This window comes from Grammomys surdaster, unplaced genomic scaffold (genome assembly GCF_004785775.1).
Source record: "Grammomys surdaster isolate TR1022 unplaced genomic scaffold, NIH_TR_1.0 127, whole genome shotgun sequence".
Taxonomy (NCBI): domain Eukaryota; kingdom Metazoa; phylum Chordata; class Mammalia; order Rodentia; family Muridae; genus Grammomys; species Grammomys surdaster.
In genome coordinates, this window is record NW_021604585.1 from 10,071,755 (window position 1) to 10,086,850 (window position 15,096).

General features: G+C 49.8%; 1 protein-coding gene across 1 annotated transcript; it reads right to left on the reverse strand.

Annotated features, from left to right (window-relative positions):
* Positions 1–4,039: 4,039 nt before the first annotated feature.
* Ccdc177 (coiled-coil domain containing 177) lies at positions 4,040–9,266 on the reverse strand. Its single transcript, XM_028788622.1, has 2 exons — positions 8,948–9,266; positions 4,040–8,076 (listed from the first exon to the last, which is right to left on the reverse strand). Exon 2 carries the CDS (start codon positions 8,046–8,048, stop codon positions 5,928–5,930), a length of 2,121 nt encoding a protein of 706 aa, XP_028644455.1. The 5' UTR covers positions 8,049–8,076; positions 8,948–9,266; the 3' UTR covers positions 4,040–5,927.
* Between the last annotated feature and the right edge of the window lie 5,830 nt (positions 9,267–15,096).

Consider the following 15,096-nt stretch of genomic DNA (forward strand, 5'->3'; position numbering starts at 1 on the left):
ACCCCCACCCACACACACCCCAAAGAATAGAATTTCTTGGTTTCCCCAAGAAATAACTTACTGCTCTCTGGGAGAACATGAGAGCCACAAGTTACCTCCGACTTTAGACCCCAACAGTAGGCTTGTTAGGGTTGGTGCACCGACAGGTGTGCTGAATGCAATAGATATGACTCATCTTCTTCCTGACAGTCCTGTGAATTGTGAAAGAGTCAGAGATAAAAACACGCTATCCATACTGTGTCAGTGGAGGGGAAGAAAGATACAAGCAGCTCAAAGTGGCAGATGATTGGAAAATCACATGGGACTGGTATTCCTGCTCACGAGGGATGTGAGTGTACGTGATGAATGGGAAGGGCTTTTGTCACCTCAAGGGCCATGACTGCACATGATGAGTCAGGGAGCAATAACTGCAAATGACTACGTGGTCAGTGATCTTCGGAAGAAAATGTCCTATGTCCCTAACATCCTAGTACCCCTTGCCTGTACTAGCCCTGACCTATTAGAAGCCAAGCAGCATCAGGGGTAGCTGTGAAGGACTGGGGGCAAACTGGTGTTGGGGGGCAAAAGGCAGGAGGATGTGCATGTAGAGAGAATGCTGGAGAGTTTTGAGTCAACGAAGTGTCCTTCTGTGGAGACACTCATAACCAGGCCAGGACCAGTTGTAATACTTAGGTGCTACTCCAGACTTGCAAAGTCAGGCACCACATAGCATAACTAACAGTTCTAGAACCTAGAGATGTCTGCTGCTGGTCTCTAAGAGTTTCCTTTCCAAGCTATGTCAAGTGATACAGAGTATTACTGGGCAATGCTGCCTTTAATCCTGGGTCTTGGGTGCTTGGTCAGGAGGATAGCAAGATGAGGACTAGCCTAGAATACACAGAGACTCTATCTAAAAAGCACAAACACATTTACCAACACCCGTTTCTTTACGGTCCTGCCAAGCTTCTCTAAGACATAAAGATAGAGCTGTAGTTACACAGTGCGAAAAGGCAAGTCTACCTAGCAACCTTTGGGCAAAGTGAGGGTTTGTTTTGTTTGTTTGTTTGTTTGTTTGTTTGAGACAGGGTTGCTCTGTGTAACAGTCCTGGCTTTCCTGTTACTCCCTCTGTAGACCAGGCTGCCCTTGAACTCACAGACATTCACCTTCTTCCACCTCATGAGTGCTGAGATTAAAGGCAATGTACCACTATGCTCAGCTGACTGGATGCTTTTAGTCAGGTTTCTAGGAGTGGGATATTTTTAATTTTCTCATCAATTTAGACCTAACTGGAAATCTCTTTGGGGGAACTTTTACATTGGAAATATTTCTGAAATGTTGACTATCTTAGCAAGAACAGCTGAATGATGGAGCAGACACCCCATTTGGTCAACTGGGACTCTGTAGGGCCTAAGGTTTGGTCTTCTGGATCCGCAATGATTATTTATACCTCCTCTCTAAAATGACCTATAACACCCTGGAAGGTGGTATTCTTAATCTTTCTCTCTCCCATGCCACATAATTTTAAGGATATGGCATTATAAATTTGGCCCAATTAATCAAGCCTTTCATGAAGGAAAAATAGCAACACTGACTCTATGATGGCTGACTGCCAGATGGCTTGTCTCTAAGAGACAAAAGTGGCTTGAGGTTAGTGCCTTGTGGGACAATTATGGCTACCTGAGAATGTGTATGTCCAGGTGGGAAGGTAGGCAAGCCCAGTGGGGGAAACAAAGACATGTTTATGACATTGTAGCACAAATCACCCCTAAAGTCAGAAACCCAAGAGATTCAATTCACCAACATCATGAGTAGTATTTGGGGTCAGGAGTGGTGGTGTTCTTCTTTAATCCTAGCACTTAGAAGGTAGAGACAGGTGGATCCCAGAGTCTGAGGTCAGCCTGGTCTACAGTGTGAGTTCCAGGACAGCCATGGCTACACAGAAAGATCCTATCTCAAAAAACAAACAAACAAACAAACAAACAGAAGAGTATTTGTCATGTAGTATGTGAAGATGTGTTGACTGAATGAATTGCTGACTGCATAAACAAACTGTTCTATTCAGATTTTCTCTGGTCACCATTCATCCACACACCCCAGCCTCCTCTCCATCCAATATTTATGTACTTATCTAGGTGAGATTCTATACCATGGGCTACAGGGGATTTGATGGTAAGATGTAGCCCCTCTACAGAGTTGCATCTGTCTCAAAGGACTGTGTAATGGAGGGAGACTGTAGAAGGCTAAATAATATCCAGAATACAGACTACATTTTCATTGCTATACCTTGGATACTGTTTGCCCCTCAGACACTTCATGTGCTAGGGTCTTGGTTGGCATGATGATAGTATTGAGGTGGTGGGACCTCTAAGAGGTGGGGCCTAATGAAAGGTAATTACATCATGGATGTAATGCTGGTCTTGCAGAATGGGCTGGGTCTTGTGGGAGTGGATAAGTTCCTTTAAGAGTGGGTTGACATACTAGTGTGCCTGGCTTCTCCTGTCTCTTGCTTCTTCTCTTACGTGTAAAACCTTCCCCAGGTGCCTCTGAAATGTGATGTCCCCCTGACGTCAATATCAGAAGGCAAGCAGATGCTGGCAACATGTTCTTAGACCTCCAGAACTATCAGCAACAAATCTCTTTTATTTTTAACTTAGCCTTGGGTATTATGTTAGAGCAACATAAAACAGACCAAGACGTTCCTCTGTCTTCACTACCCTGCAAACCTTTTGCCTTTGGCAAATCCTGGTTACTGCTCCATTGAAACGCAGCCTGCATGCTTCCAAAAAGGAAATTTCCATTCTCCTGTCCAGATGGGTGTAGACTCGTGTCCCTGCCACAGCAGAACGTTGGACTAGCTTCATTGATAATTTCTTCTGGAATGGTTTCAGCTTGTTTTCTTGGTATTCAACTGAATCAAAGCTTTTCCAACCTTCCCATCCCCTCTCATATTACTTCACACACTCTCTCTCTTGAAGTAGCAAATGTCCCAAAAGAGTAAATGTGATCAAGGTTGGGATCTCCTAGACGGCAAGAAATTTCCAGCACACTCAATTCTGGACACCTGTTAGAATGCTGTTTGGAGATAGTTCTCCATCCATCATCTCTGCTCTGTCCCAGTGTCCTCTGGCTGCATGTCAGAGTAAAATAAAACTTCTCTTCTGTGGAAATTTAAATTAGGGGCCCAAAAGAGACTTTGGACATTCATTATCTTTAGAGAGAAACAACAAACATTTCTTTAGAATATACAGGTGGTTCTCCTTCCATTTTTTGTTTGTTTTGTCTTGACAGTGCCTCGCTACCTGGTTCGGGCTGACTCCATATAACTATCCATCTACTTCAGCATCCTCAGGGTTAGGACTAGAGATGTGAATCACCATGTCCAACTTTAGTAGTTGTCCATCCATCATCTCTGCTCTGTCCCAGCAGAGTAGCCTAGTAGATGGTCTGGAACTTGAAGGTACCATTTCTCACTGTCACTAGGTCTAAATTTTGCTTTTGTTTTAATTATACTTGGCTATATGGACTTTTTGGTAAAAATCTAAACTCTCTGTATCTTTACATAGTGGTTCTCTCAGCGTCTAATTTGGCAACATTCAGGCCTGGGCCTTCACAGTGTCTCAGGATTTGAATGAGCGTCTCAAGACTGTTCCTTCTGCACCAAATCGAGATGGTACATTACTCTGTACAGTAGGGCACAGGAGCCATGTAACCCTGTGGACAGCAAGTGCACCTGCAGTTCCAGGATGATAGAAACAGAAAATGTCACTGTCATTCTCAGTTTGCACAAAACAAAGCTCAGGAACCATGATCTCAGTTCTTCACCTGTGGGAACTAAGAAAGGTGATCAACCTGAAGTCACCCAGTAAGGTGGGGAGCACCCTGGGTAAGAGGCCAGGTGAGGTCGCCATGTGAGACTGCCCATGTGCTTTGCAGTGCTTGGTTCAGAACACCAGGTTGCCTCCTCAAGCAAATGCTCACACTTTGAAATAAGGACTCTTAAGAGTGGAGCTTTCCATGGAGGTTTCGGAAGCAATCCAGGACCACAAGATCAAAGGACAGTAATCACATTAACCTTTTAGTTAAAGGCTCCTGTCTCAGAGACAACACCAGTTATTACAGCTCACCGACAAGGAAATTTAAGGGAGAACCCACCCGCTCAAGAAGCAAGCCTTGGTATATAGTTCCTTTCCTGGTTCCACATTATCTCACACGTGACACCTAAACACAGCTTTCTTCTACACGAGACTCCTCTAAGTGTGTGATGGGGTAGGGTCAATGAGGGATGTGGACAATAGCCAGTCATTTTAGGGATGATTCTGCCAGCAGAGTAGACACAAAAACACATCTAACGCGGTACACCTCTACCCTGATTCCTTTCTTTTTGGTAAGGTCTTTACTTCCTGACCTTGATGTAAAAGAAGATGGCTGTCTTTCCACCTTCCCTGGTGGAGACAGCTGATAGGTGATCTGAGTGGGGGAAGGAGCATTCTACGGGTTAAAATTGCTGAGTGATAACTGAACCTTCTGACCAGGGAAGGGCTTGGTATTACAAGTACCCCTCCCCACCTCACACACACCTTGGATGCTAAATGGCCATCTGTCAGTGATGCACTGCTCTGTCTAATGCCAGCAATCCATATTACCAGAAACAAACTAGGCTAATAGCAGTCCTCCTGCCTCCCAACTCCAGGTCAAGAAAGGCACAAAGGAGACCAACAAATAACACTGAAGTAATGCTTTGGATCCAGGAGACCTTGAGGTACCAGAAGAGTTCTGATGGCCCCATCTAGCAGATGGGAAAGGTGAGGCACCAAGAGACTGATTAAATACTTCAGGTATAAGTGAGGGGGTACCAGGAATTTAAAGCGGGAAGACTCCTTTTCCCTGCCCCACCCCAGGGATGAGAGATACCCTACCAACAATAGCACAGCTCAACACAGAGGCAATTCTAACCCTTCAGCTACCACAGGCAAGCAGCCAAGGATCCTAAATTGTCCTCAGAGGACTGAACTAAGTCACAGAGGGAATCCTACACACTCCAGGGCTCACCCTCCAGACTGCATTCAAGGCTGGAGCTTTAGGCAAGAGTGGCCTGGGCAGGCACAGAAGGTAGCTCTGCTTCATAAGGCAATGGCTTCTGTCTGCAGGAGCTGGCCCCACACAGGGAAGTGGGCATCAGACACTGCCTCCACTGAAATATATCACCTTCCATGGAAGCCTCATGTGGAACACTGCGGCCTAAGGAAAACATCACCTCCAGGGAGATGGAGGATGGAGGGCTTCCATTAAAGCTAAACAACATCACCGATCCAACCCGCTCCCTACACCACTTGGGAGAATAAGTGATTACTATCTGTAGATGATTGTCTAACTAGAAAGCCTAGGGACTCAACTGAAAATATTATGGGAACAGGATAATTTGTTCACATGTCCAATTAATAGTCCAGCAATAGCTTTTGTAGTCGCTTGTGCATGAACTAACGTCTTAGAAGAGCTGTGCTTTCTTGGGAAACTTTCAAGTTCTGTGCAACTTGTATTTTCAAAGATAAAGGTGAGTCTGGGAGATATCCCCTCAGCTGCTGCAACTTAAATCGTCTTGGACACAAATGCTAGAAAGATGCCCAAGGCAGCTGTGGCAGAGAGCCCCACGTTGGCCGCTGTGCTCTCTCCTACGGGGACCCTCTCTCTTCCAGCTAACTTTCTATTCCAACCCGAAGTCACAAGTGGATGTGGGTAGACTGTGCCATGTCATTTCCAAGCAAAGTCTGTAAAACAATGGTGGCAGATGGAAAAATACCATGTCTGGTTTCTCAGTGCCTGACGGTTCATTAGTCTGGAGAGTTCATGGTGTGGCAACCCGGATTGGAGATGCCTGGAGTTTGGTCAAAGAGACTAAGGGAGGCCACACGGGGCTAGATAGAGCAGCATGGCTTGCACAGGGCAGCTGTCATTTGCGGTCCAGGCTGGCATGTAGCTGGGCCTCTCGCACCATGCGATCAAAAGAGCGCGTGTTGGTCTCCTCCCGCACCTTCTCCCGCACATGGAAGGAGGCCCGGGCCGTGGAGCGAGCGCTCTCCAGTGCACTTCGCCGTTCTCGAGAGAGCTGCTCGCTACGCTCCAGCTTGCGCCCAATGGCCTGCAGCAGTTCCCGGCGGCGGCAGTCTTCGTCTCTCTCCACCTTCTCCTTGTTGGCACGCTGGGCCCTCTCCTTCTCCAGGCGAGTCTGAACCACGCGCCGGGCCTTCTGCTGCATCGCCTCTTCGGCCACCTGCGCCGCGTGCTGCAGCCGTCGTTCTCCCGCCCGCGCCAGGGCCTCCAAGTGAGCCTGATGCTCCCGCTCTTTGCGCTCGGCCGCTTCCTTCGCCCGCCGGCCCTGGAGCTCCTCTCTCCGCGCGCGCTCCCGCAGCTCCCGGGCGCGCTGCTCCTGCAGCTGCTCGTAGTTTTCTTGGGCACGGCCCAAGCTGGCCTCCAGGGAGCTCCGCAGGCCCTCCCGCTCCTCCTGCTGCTGCCGGACTCGGCCTCGAAGCAGCGCCTCGTGGCGCGCCCGCTCGGCCCGGCTCAGCTCCCGCTTCTCGCGCTGCAGCTGGCCCTCTTGGCGCTGTCTGGCGCGCGCCGCTCGCTGGGCGCGCTCCCTGCGGACCAGCTCCGCGCGCTCCCGCCCCTCTTGCAGGCCCTCCTCCCTCTGCTTCAGGTTCTGCTCCTGCTGCAGCTTGCGCAGCCGGTCGTCACGCGCGGCGCGTTCAACCCGTTCCCGCCGCAGCAGGCCCTGACGCTCCGCCAGCTCCCGCCGGCGCTCCTCGCTGCGCTCGCACTGCTGCTGCCGTCTCCGCGCCGCCTCGCGCTCCTCCCGGCCCCGGCGGCCGCGCCGCTCCTCTACCTGCGCCGCCCAAGCCCGCCGGCCCTGCTCCAGGGCGCGCTGCTTCTCGCGCTCCTCGCGCTCCCGCCGCTGCTCGGCGCGCACGCGCTGTTGCTCCCACTGGCCGTGGGCCGCGGCGCGCTGCTCCAGCAACAGGCGCTCTTCCTGGTGCCGGGCCAGCATGAGGGCGGCGATCTTCCGGTCGCGCTCGGGTACCCCGCGCAGGCCTCGCTCGGCGCGCACTTGGCGGACGATGCGCTCCACATGCTGAGCGGTCTGCGGCGAGTGGCTCAGGTCCCCGAGGCTGAAGCTGCGGGCCGTGAGTGGAACCAGAGCAAGGGCCGAAGGGCGGCCTAGCGGGTTGGGTGCAGACGACGCCGAGCCCGCGGGGCAGCTGTTCCTGGCTGAAGCTCGAGGTGGCCAGCGAAGCTCCCGAAGGCTCTCCCCGCTGAAGGACGACGACGAGGCGCCGGACTCGGAGCTCAGGGCACCGTCCCGCCGGCGGGAGAGCGAGTCCAGCGAGTGGCTCTTCCGACCTGTCCGAGAACCCGCGGGCGGAGGCCGGCTCCTGGCGGGCGGACTGGGAGAAGTCCTTCGAGCAACTCGCGAGGCGGGCGAGGCCGGGAGGCTGCTGCTGCTGCTGCAACTGCTGCTGCTGCCCGCGCTCAGCGCCGAGGCCGACGCCGAGGCTGAGGCCGAGGCCGGAGCTGCCGCCGGACCCTTGGGCGTGAACAGGCGCCGCTTCTCCTCGCGCATGATGCGCTCGCGCTCGGCGCGGCACTGCTGCAGTTTGGCCAGGCGCTCCGCCTCGTAGGCCTCGTACAGGCCGGTGGCCACGCGCATGGAGCGGCCCGGGGCCTCGCGCACCAGGTCGGCCAGGGCCCGAGGCAGCAGCTCCACTGGCTTGACCGCACAGCGGGCACAGGCCTCCAGCGAGCGGGGGCTGGTCAGGACGTAGCGGCTGCCCTCTGCCTCGGGGCAGGCGAAGTTGAAGAGATCGAGGTGCAGCAACGGAGACTGCTCCCGACGCCCACCTTCTGCCCCGCAGGGGACTTCAGCCTTTCGGGGCGCCGACGCGGAGGCGGAGGCCGAGGAGGCAGCAGGCTGCTGGGCTCCCTGGGCATCGGGGGGCACGGACGCTGTGGCCTCATCCCCTTCTGAGCCACCGGGCTCCGCTCCCTCTTTCTCCTCTTCTGGCACCGGGTCCACCATAGCTGAACCTCGTCCTTTGTTGGAGTCCCTGAGATGACAGGGGGGCGGGGGGACATAGAGGATCTGTGAGCCATTTCTCCCTCTTCAGCCATATTTACCTCTCCCAACTTAATCGGATTTCAGATTAAGCTCAGGGGCCTGATCGAACGTAAATCCTAAAACTGATGCCCCGAAAACTCAGGCTGGGCAGTTGGGGTGAGGGGGGGTCGCTGGGCTTCAGACAGCAGCCTCAGCCTCCCTCAGTCCTAGAATGCAGGGCCTTTCAGGAGACCACATTGGCGTGAGGCCCGCTAGATGCATCCCCTTCCTGCAAAGATTGAAGCGCAAGGAAGGCTGCAGCCAGCGAGGGAGGCGCTGGAGGATTCCCGAGAGGATTAGCTATTTGTTTGTAGCTTAGGCGGGCTGCTGGGATGCAGCTTTGCAAGAACACAAAAGGGGAAGAGGCCTGTGCATGCCAAAGTGCATCGCTGCGAGGGCCCCAGTTGCCTAGGAAGAAGTTTATGGTTGATTTCTCTCTGCCTAAAGGACCCGGGGCTCGGGGCCCCTGGGAGATGGAAGGGCTGAGGAGAGTCTCCAAAGGCTACTCCGGATGGAGTGATGGATTCTTTCTCCAGCCTCTCCAGCGGGGCTTGCTGGGAGCTCTGCCTGCCTCTTCCTCCAGCCCCCACCCGGTGTTTGCCCAGGATGCACAGAGCACCTGAATCCTCCCAGATGCACCCGATCTCCAAGGCTGAATGTGCAGTTAAATGTACCATCAATCCCAGTATGGTGGACTCAGACACCAGCCCCTGATGCCCACCAGTTCCCGCACCGCATCTCAGGGGAGTGGGCTCTTAGAGCGCCTTAAACCCTGCGGCTGCATACCCGGAGCTGCTAGGTCTCCGAGCGGGTTCACTTACCCCAGGTCCGGGCTCCGGCCCCCTTGCCGAGGGCTTTTGTTCACCTCTCGCTGCTGTCCCCGGCGCCTCTTCAGTCCCTGAGCCGGCGGGGTCGGGTTACTGCCGGCTGCAGCAGCCAGCGTCTCTCCATGGGAGATTACGAACAGGGTGCACACATCCTAGACGCTACCTACCCGGGGGAGGGGGAGTGCGACAAAGTCTCCCTAAAATAACGTGGCTCTGTTCCCTTGCTCACACTGATTCTTAAAAAAGGAAGCTGGGTTCTTCCTTCTCGCCTCTGCATCCATCTCCACCTCTACCGCCAAGGTACCGCAGGTCTTTCGCTGCTCCTGGCGCCTCCTGGTGGCCACTTGAGAGTATTCATTTGTTTGCTTAGAGGACGACAAAGCAATTAAAAATACAGTAACTCCACATTTATGTATGCACATATAAATATATGCATGCATACATACATAATACACCTATGCAGAGAGATGTGGACATAGCAATTATCACCAGAAACCTAGTCTTTGGACACCTTAGGCGGGTAAAATGAAGGGGGTCACTCAGTGTATTTCTCAAAGGGATCTTAAGAAGCAGACCAACAAGTCAGCAAGTAATTGGGTAGAAATACGGCACCTGGTCCAAATAGTGATTTTATTATTTAAAGAAAGCTAAGATGACACATTATGAAGATGCCATTACCTTGTTTGCTAACCTAAATAACTGAAAACAGACGACAAAGCTGGGCGGTGGTGGCGCATGCCTTTAATCCCAGCACTTGGGAGGCAGAGGCAAGCGGATTTCTGAGTTCGAGGCCAGCCTGGTCTACAGAGTGAGTTCCAGGACAGCCAGGGCTCCACAGAGAAACCCTGTCTCGAAAAACCAAGAAAAAAAAAACGACAAAAACACATGGGTTTGAGACAGCATGACCAGCCGCCGCTATTTCTGAGTTGCTAGTGTCATATAACGAATCTGATCGGTGTCATGAAATGGGTGCTGTTGGATGACACCTCATCCCACCTCTTCCATCGTGAGTGGAAGTGACCCAAGACATCCCAGATTAGAATCCTCCGAGGAGGAGATGTCGCCTTAGAGAGTGCGGTGAACTATGATGTTAAAGAATCTGGAAGGCTGGTTGGTGGTGGCACATGCCTTTGATCCCAGCTCTCGGGAGGCTGAGGCAGAGGCAGGTGCATCTCTGTGAATTCCAGGCCAGCCTGAGCTACAGAGTTCCAGGACAGCCAGGGCTAGATTGAGAAACTAAACAAGCAAACAAAATCCCCCAAACAAAGGAAACCGGGAGGGGAAAGTAACTCTTTTGTTTTTGAAAGTGAAAGTTTTGAACAAGGAAATGCCACAGACAGACTTTTTAGGAATAAAACTCTAGCACCAACAGGGCAAGGCCCAAGAGACTAAGGAAGCAGTTAAGGGAGCACTGCAGTTACCCAACACAGCGAGTGTTGGAACCAGAAAGGGAGCAGAAGTAGGGAGGGAGGAGTGTGAGTTTTATAAATACAGAAATACAGTGGAAGGAACAACACTCAAAGCTTGGCTCTAGTGTGTGACGTGAAGGATCAAAGATGGCTGCCTGGAATAGAGAGATGTTTCTCTTTCTCTCTCTCTCTCTCTCTCTCTCTCTCTCTCTCTCTCTCTCTCTCTCTCTCTGTCACAGAAAAGGAAGATTAGCTGGTATGGAATGCCAGTTTTGGGCACTTGCCCCTCAACAGGTGGCTGGTTAAGTTGTATTAGAGGTCTTGACTGGAACTAGAGCCAGGATGTCACCATCTATGTAAGGTTCCTGTGCTGGCTAGTTTCCTGTCAACTTGACACAGAATCATTTAAGAAGAGGTAACCTCAGCTGAGAAAATGCACCCCCAGACTGCTCTGTGGGCAAGACTGTATAGCATTTTTTTAACTAACGATTAATGTGGGTGTGCCCGCCCATTGTGGGTGGTTTCACCTCTGACCAGGTGATCCTGGGACATGTAAGAAAGCAGGCTGAGTAAGCCTTTTGGAGCAAGCCAGTCAGCAGCAGCCTTCCGAGGCCTCTGCATCTTCTCTTTCCTTGAGTTCCTGCTCTGACTTCCCTCAATGATAAAACTGTGATGTAGAGCTGTAAGCAGAAATAAAATCTTTCCATCCCAAATTGCTTTTGGTCATGGTATTACATCACAGCAATAGAAACCCCCACTAAGACAATTTTTTCAAAAATTTATTTATTTCATGTGTGTATGTATGTACACTGTCACTGTCTTCAGACACACAAGAAGAGGGCATTGTGAGCCACCATGCGGTTGCTGGTAATTGAACTCAGGACCTCTGGAAGAGCAGTCAGTGCTCTTAACCACTGAGCCATCTCTCCAGCCCAAGACAATTCTTAAAATGAGTAATATGTGTGAGATCACTCAGAAAAGAAAGACGGGTTGATAACAGGATATCTCTGATAGGATTTCAAAGAAAAAGCAGACCCATGCATGAGACCAATAAGGAATGGGAGGAGAACGTGCTTTCTGTATGAGGAGAGAACTCAGAAGAATGTGCATCAAGTACTAACGCTACAGAAGTCCAAATGGGTTTCTTCTGGAATCGAATGTCCAAAGAAACTAACGGTCATCAGCCTGGGCCACAATGGCAAAAATCCAAGCGTGTTGTACCGGGAGCAGATGCCAAAGTTCAACGGTGGTCGAGAAAGAGGGTGGTATTGATGACTCTTGGTCAATGATGTTAGGAGTTGTAGGGTTTGAACTTTAAGATGCTCACAAGCTAGCAAGTTAGCCCCCGTGGTGCATAGATGCTGGTAGAAGACCTGATGATAATCCTGGGCCAGAAACAAAGGACTTTGTTACTCGTGTACAGAGAGAACATGGGGTTCGTTTTCTTGATCAGGGTGGGATCAGGTGGATAGTACACACAAAGTGGGCTTATACTATTATGAGGGAGGCATTTTTAAAGGGGTCTGTGATGCTTAATTTGCATATCAACTTGACTGGATTTAGAATCACCTAGAGATATACCTCTAGGTGTGTCTATAAGGTCATTTCTAGGTTTAGCTGGGGAGGGAAGACCCAGCCTGAATATGAGAGCATCATCCTATGGTCTTGAAAGAAGGCAGTGAGGGGCAGGGGTGTGGCTCCATTGTTAAAATACTTACTTGGCATGTACAAAGTCCTGGACTTGATTTTCATCACCATATAAAGCCCTACATGGTAGTGCATACCTATAATCCCAGCACTAAGAGGTGGAGGCAAAAAGATCAGAAAAATCAAGATTATCCTAAGCTCCATGTGGACTTGGAGGCAAGCCTGTGCTGAATTACAAAGACCCTGTCGTCTCAAAAAGAAACAGGGAAAGGGAATGTGGGCTAAGCACCAACACCTTATGTTTGTATCCTCTGCTTCTTACTATGGACACAGTGTGACCGGTCACCATGTCTTCCACCACGATGAACCATACCCCTTTTAAGCCAGGAATCCAAATAAATATTTCTCCCTAAGTTGCTTGTATCAGATATTTGGCCATAGCAATGTGAAGAGATACTAATGAGTGCTAATAGCAAACACGGTCTTGTTGTGTCCCAAAGGAGGCATTGTTTTAGTTATCCTGACTGGCAAAGAAGTCCTCCCTCTGACCTGGAGGGAGCCACTGTCTCTATTGTTCAAGGATGTTTGCTCAACAAACATCCGTGCAGTAAAGTCCACAAAAGGCTTTATGGGATATGCAGCATAAAATAGAAAAGAAGCACATGGCCACATGGCTAGTAAGAGGTAGGGCTGGGATTTGGACCAGGCTCTCCTAATCCTGAATGCCATAATTTGTACTTCCACTTTAAACTCTGTATCTGGAGAGATGTAGATTCAGGAAGTGATGAGTGGAGTGGGCAAGTCAACAAGTGCATATCTGGGTTTTCCTCTTTACAGAGAATCCCCTTAAATTATCGCACAGAACTAGAAAGACTATATGTAAAGTATAAAAGCAAACATTTTCAGTGAGCAGTGGTGTCATTTATTTTGATAATTTTGATAAACTAGATATGGTCATACTAATAGAGTATACACACACACACATACACACATACACACATACACACACATACACACACATACACACACATACATACACACACACATACACACATACACACACATACACACACACACACATACACACACACATACACACACACACATACACACACACACACACATATTCCAAATTATCCTTGAATTGGCTGAGAGTTACCCTAGAACTCCTGATCCTCCTGACTCTATCTTCCAAGTACTGGGATTACACAGAGGTGAAGGGCTGATGTCCATCACAGGGAAATTCCCCACCTCCCAAAGATCAGGATGTTACACCCAATTTCATTGTGACACGTGGTAAAGAAAGCAACACCCACCTGTCCACAGTGGAAAGGCTGTATTATTTCAGGCAATTTAAAAAATCCTTTTTATTTATGTTATGTGTGTGAATATGTGGGGTGTGTGTGTGTGTGTGTGTGTACCTACAGAGGTCAGAAAAGAGCATCAGACCCTCTGAAACTGGAGTTACAGACAGTTGTACCCCAAGCCATCTCTCTAGGTCTTTGACAAGTTTTTTTTAACCTCTCTGAGTTTTATCTTCTGAAATACAGATTTATTTTGCCATACATCAGTCCTTAAAGATAGTTTATTGGGTTCTTTTAATGCAGTAGCTCATTAATTTAGACTAAAGCAAAACAAAACCCACCATTCAGTGTACACGTTATTATCTTCATTTAAATTTCTTTTGCTGCCAGGTGTGTTCATAATCCCAGAACTCAGGAGGTCGAGGCAGGAGGCTTAAGGGTATGAGTCTGTAGGATCCCAGCTCAGAAGCAAGCAACCAACAAAGCCCCTAAGTTCCTTTTGTTGGGCCTCCCTCTTCTGCTCGGCTCTGTTCCCCCTCAAAATCTGCCCCTCTTTTCGAGAAGAGGTTTTTGTCTTGTTGTATTTTTCTGCACTCAGAGGTTCCACGTCAGGAGCTGGCTGGTTCTGTGCCAACCCGAGTTTTTGTAAATCAGGTCTCACTGGAGCACAGCCATGCTCATTTGCTTACATCTTGTCTGCACTGCTTTTGTACAACAGTGGCCAACATCAATAGTTTTGACAGAGACAACATGACTCACAAAGCTTTAACTGCTTGTTATCAGACTCCTGTAGAACTGTTCTACTGGCTGATAACAGCTTGTGTCAGTCATCAGCTGACCGCTCCAAATCCACTTCATAGCACCTGTCCTGGCAAAACAGACTAAGTACTTCCCACTAGATAATGGGCCTCAAGTGGAGGCTCACCAGGAGAGGGAGGTGCTGGTGGGATGGGGCAAAGAGGCCTCTCCTGGTTCTTCCTGGATGCTAGACCTTTCCTATTCTTTTTTTTTTAAGATGTATTTATTTATTTATTTACTTTTATACATATGAGTACACTGTAACTATCTTCAGACACACCAGAAGACGGCATTAGATCCCATTACAGATGGTTGTGAGCCACCATGTGGTTTCTGGGAATTGAAGCCAGGACCTCTGGAAGAGCAGTCAGGGCTCTTAACCACTAAACCATCTCTCCGGTCCCCCCTTTCCTTTTCTTGCTACCTGGCTTGTGATACAGCCTGGGGACTTCCTGTGGCACTGCCCTTCAGCTGAGCCCCCAGAACAGTCCTTTAGTGATGGCTGGGTTTGAGGGCCACCTTCCTTTGCCCTCCTTAGGTAGACACTGTCTGCCTGAGACCTGGTGCCCTGTTCTGATGTCCTGACTCCTCCTCTCCAGCCTCATTCACCTGCAGTTTTGAAGATGGTTTCCTCCTTGTTCAACAACTGTGGAACGACTTGAATCAGGCAGACACCTTTGCTGTCTCAAAGACTGCAGCCTCACCAGGAAGGCCTGAACCATGATCTCACTGGATCTTCCCTCCAGTGTCCTTCCCTGAGCACCCGAGGCTGAGGAAGATTTTAGATCTCTGTGTGCATGTGCATTCGTTTTCTTTTCTTCGCTTAATGGCTCTTTAAATTAAGCTTCCCGTGTTTAAATTACTGCTGCATTCTGTCTCCCAAGTGGGTCTAGACAAGGATGATTAAAGCATCACCATTCCTAATTTTTTGAGATTAAAGCATTAAGAAGAAATTTTAGATGTAAACCAGCGGGTACTGGAAATA

Bases quoted from the DNA above. Each gene is read 5' to 3' on its own strand.
- Ccdc177 (XM_028788622.1), bottom strand. From the start codon at position 8,048: ATGGTGGACCCGGTGCCAGAAGAGGAGAAAGAGGGAGCGGAGCCCGGT.